The sequence below is a fragment of the Gavialis gangeticus genome, unplaced genomic scaffold (assembly GCF_001723915.1).
Source record: "Gavialis gangeticus isolate Ggan-Ray unplaced genomic scaffold, GavGan_comp1, whole genome shotgun sequence".
NCBI classification, from domain to species: domain Eukaryota; kingdom Metazoa; phylum Chordata; order Crocodylia; family Gavialidae; genus Gavialis; species Gavialis gangeticus.
In genome coordinates this window covers 20,568,275-20,571,781 of record NW_017729034.1, presented here as the reverse complement: position 1 = coordinate 20,571,781, position 3,507 = coordinate 20,568,275, and the positions used below count along the sequence as shown (strand labels likewise).

The 3,507-nt window shown below is 55.7% G+C and overlaps 1 protein-coding gene across 1 annotated transcript in view; it reads left to right on the top strand.

The window, feature by feature from the left end:
• The first annotated feature begins 3,055 nt into the window (after nucleotides 1–3,055).
• The window catches only part of LBH (limb bud and heart development), a 26,735-nt gene continuing 26,283 nt past the window's right edge, over nucleotides 3,056–3,507 (top strand). Inside the window, exon 1 of the mRNA XM_019527235.1 lies at nucleotides 3,056–3,189. Coding sequence (XP_019382780.1) covers nucleotides 3,164–3,189 — 26 coding nt within the window. The 5' untranslated portion in view covers nucleotides 3,056–3,163. The remainder of the gene's footprint in view (nucleotides 3,190–3,507) is intronic.

The following is a 3,507-nucleotide window of genomic DNA, read 5'->3' as shown; positions in this document are numbered from 1 at the left end:
ATCACACTCTATTTTGCAGGCACTGCATCCATGTGGGAATTCTCTTCAGCAGTTGGAAAGATCAATTAGCTTTTTCTTTTCCAGCCGAAATAAAGCTTGGAGGAACTGCAGGATTCTTCCATGGGAAATACAGTATCTGTCCTGCAAATGGCAAGGCAATTCAAAGTTAGAGCTCACATTCCCCACCCCTTACCCCCAGCTTGCTGAGGTATTGCAGAGATCTCCAGTAAGGGTGCAGACGAAAGTGACAATTTTTGGCTGATCTGGCTCCAGAAAGCGGTCTACAGCTATGACCAAACAGAAGTGCACTGCTGCAGATCACTTTAAAAGGGCCCGATCCTGTGATCGCATAAGGGATCAGAAGAGCATGCTCCAAAATGAAGAATGTTTTGTAACTTGTGTCTGCAGAGCTCTCAGCCTGTTGCTGTTTTCAGAAGGGGAGGGGGAAAAGGGAGCGGAGGGAGTTTGGTTTGGGGTTTTTTCAGCCAGTGCTGGAGGGTGGGGCAGATGGATTGGAGCACCCCCCTCCCCAGGTGGGGGTGCTCGAGTCCACCCACCCCACCCTCCAGTGGCTGGCTGGGGAGTCCCAAGAATGAGCTCCCTCTTGTCTCTTCCCCCCTCCCATTCTGAATACAGTGTAGGTACTGGGAGTGGGGAATGGCATTGCTATGGAAACTGGTCTGCAGGATAGCAGCAAGTAGCTAGAATCCCCAACTCCCAGACCCAACAGTGAACTTGTGCTGGGTGCAGGGGATTATTGCAACTGATAGTGCTTCCTGCGAAGTGCTATGAGCTGCTCTTCTGTCTGCATCCTAAATGACACAGTAAGCGTTTGGGGTGAAATTCATCCCACATCACAGGGCCAGGGCAAGATCTGCTACACCATCTCTTCTAATATCTCAGGTTGTCTATAGACATTGGGGGGAGGGGGGGAGTGTTTGATTAGTGCAGCTCCGAGAGCCGTGCTAATTAAAGGCGCCTGGCACATCACATGTATCAATGTCCCCATGCTGAAAAATGGTGGCATGGCATCTTGAACTAAGTGCCCTGCTGCCATTTTTCAGCATGGGGATGCTGATACACATGACACTGGAGTCTGCTGGAGAGCAGTAATTACCATGCTCCAGCAGACTCGATTAGTCAAGTCTGCTCTGGAGCGCTGTAATTACAGTGCATTGGAGTAGCCTCCCTGCATGTGTATAGGAGCCCTCAAGGTGCAGATCAGGTAAGATTTAAACGGCAGTTGGCCATTTACCATGGGACTTGTGCTTGGGGTGCATCTCACACAACTTGATGTGCTCATGAAGAGAGTCTCAGCCCTCGCTTGGACCTTTATTACTTCTCCTCCTTTAGACCAATGGTTCTCAACCTTTTAGACTGGAGGCACCGCTTGGCAAACTCAAGGTACCCCTCAGAAAAGGCCAGCTCTTTGTCTTCATCTGTTTCTTGACTACAGAAAATGACCAGAACCCTTCTTCTTTTGTAGAGAACTCAGGAAGCCTGCAATGGGGGAAAACGCTTTTGACATTGTGGATTCCTATTTGAAATCTCTGGGTTGATCTTGTGAAGCACGTTTGCCCACCTCCCAGTGCTGACACTGCATGGCACCCCCTGGAAGGGATCTCAAGGGCCCACATGGGGCTGTGTCCCCCTACCCCCTCCAAGTTGAGAATCCCTGCTTCACACAGACAGTCCACTGCTGGAAACCGGTGGGTGGACTATCCCTCTCAGTGCACTGGAGTAGAGGCAGGGTGAATAATCATAAAATCCTAGAAAATGAGGGTTGGAAGAAACCTCAGGAGGTCATCTAGTCCAACCCCCTGCTCAAAGCAGGACCATCCCCAACTAGATCATCCCAGCCAAGGCTTTGTCTAGCTGGGTCTTGAACACCTTCAAGGATGGAGCTTCCATCACCTCTCTGGGTAACCTGTTCCAGTGCTTTACTACCCTTCTAGTGAGAGATTTTCCTTCAAGTTTTTTCTCAGCTAAACTTCCCTTACTGAGACTATTGCTCCTTGTTCTGTCATGTGCTGCCACTGAGAACAGCCCTGCTCCATTCTCTTTCAAACACCTCTTCAGGTAGTTAAAGGCTTCTATTAAATTCCCTCTCAATCTTCTCTTCTCCATATTAAATTGTATGGGATGGCTTGAATAGGGATGATCCTGGCTCTGGCAGGGGGTTGGACTAGAAAGATGACCTCCAGAGGTTCCTTCCAGCCTTTCTTTCCTGTGATTCCTGTGTTTCTATGAAAATAGGAGCCACTAGAGCCCTGGCTCGCTGGCTGGCCCCAACGCATGCACAGATGCACACACATTCCCCTATACACACGTACACACCCACAAAAGCTCCCCTATGCATACACATACTCCCCACCCAGACGCACTCCCTACACACACGCACACATTCCCCTATAAACATGCATGCACACATACAGACGCATTCCCCTATACACAAGCATGAACACCCCCCCATTCCCCTACATACACATAACCCCCTGCACACATTCACCCCTCCACACACACGCCCCTCATCACATCCATGCGTTCCCCTATACACACACATTCCAGCATACACATGCATGCATGCGCACGCACACACAGGCTCTTTACACACACGCACGCTCCCCCCCACGCAGACACATTCCCCTGTGCACGCGCACACGCAGAAGCTCCCCTCCCCCCCGCGGGAAGGCGGGGGCAGGGGCCGCAGTAGAGCGCCGGCTTGTGTGAGCGTCCGGCTGGGGGAGTCAAGCGACGCCACGCGCCGCGGGCGGCGCCGACCAATGGCAGCGGCGTTCGGCGGAGCCGCGGGCCGGGGCACTACGGCACACCATTCATGCTTTGGGTGACGTCATCCGCGGGAGGCTAGGGAGGGGGCCGGGGAGGGGGCGGGCGCAGCCAGGCCCCGCCCCCGGGGCCCCTATAAAAGGAGCTGCCCGGGCGCGGTGCGAGTGTTCGGCTGCGGTCGGGTCTGGTGGGGGGCGGGCGAGCGGGTATCGGTGCCGGTGCGGAGCTGCTTTGCTCTGCGGAGGGGCCCCATCTTCCACCCCCCAGCGCGGCTCAGCCCAGCCCGGCCCCGTTGCAAGCTGCCCGGGCTCTGCCGCCCCCGTGCTGCCCCCTACCCCAGCCCCAGCCCGCGGGGCAGCCTCTTTGCTGGGACTTCATGTCGGTATTTTTCCCCATTCACTGGTGAGTAGACGGCTCCGGGGGTTGCCCCGCGCTGCAGCGGGAGGCCGAGGATGGCAAACAAAGGAAGGCCGGGGCTGGGCTGGGCTGGGCTGGGCTGGGGGGAGCGGTCTGCAAGCCGAGCCGTGCAAGCAGCGCTTTGTCCGCTGGCAAACTTGGGGGGAGGGAGCTGTGTGCAGTGCATGCAGCCTCTGCCCCCCATAGTGCGCATGGCTCGGGGAAGGGCCCCTGCTGTGGGGCCGCTGGGCGGTGGAGGAGCGGTGCCTGGTGCAGCTGCCTTGCCCCGGTGGGTGCATGGGGTGGGGGGAGGGAATCGAGGAT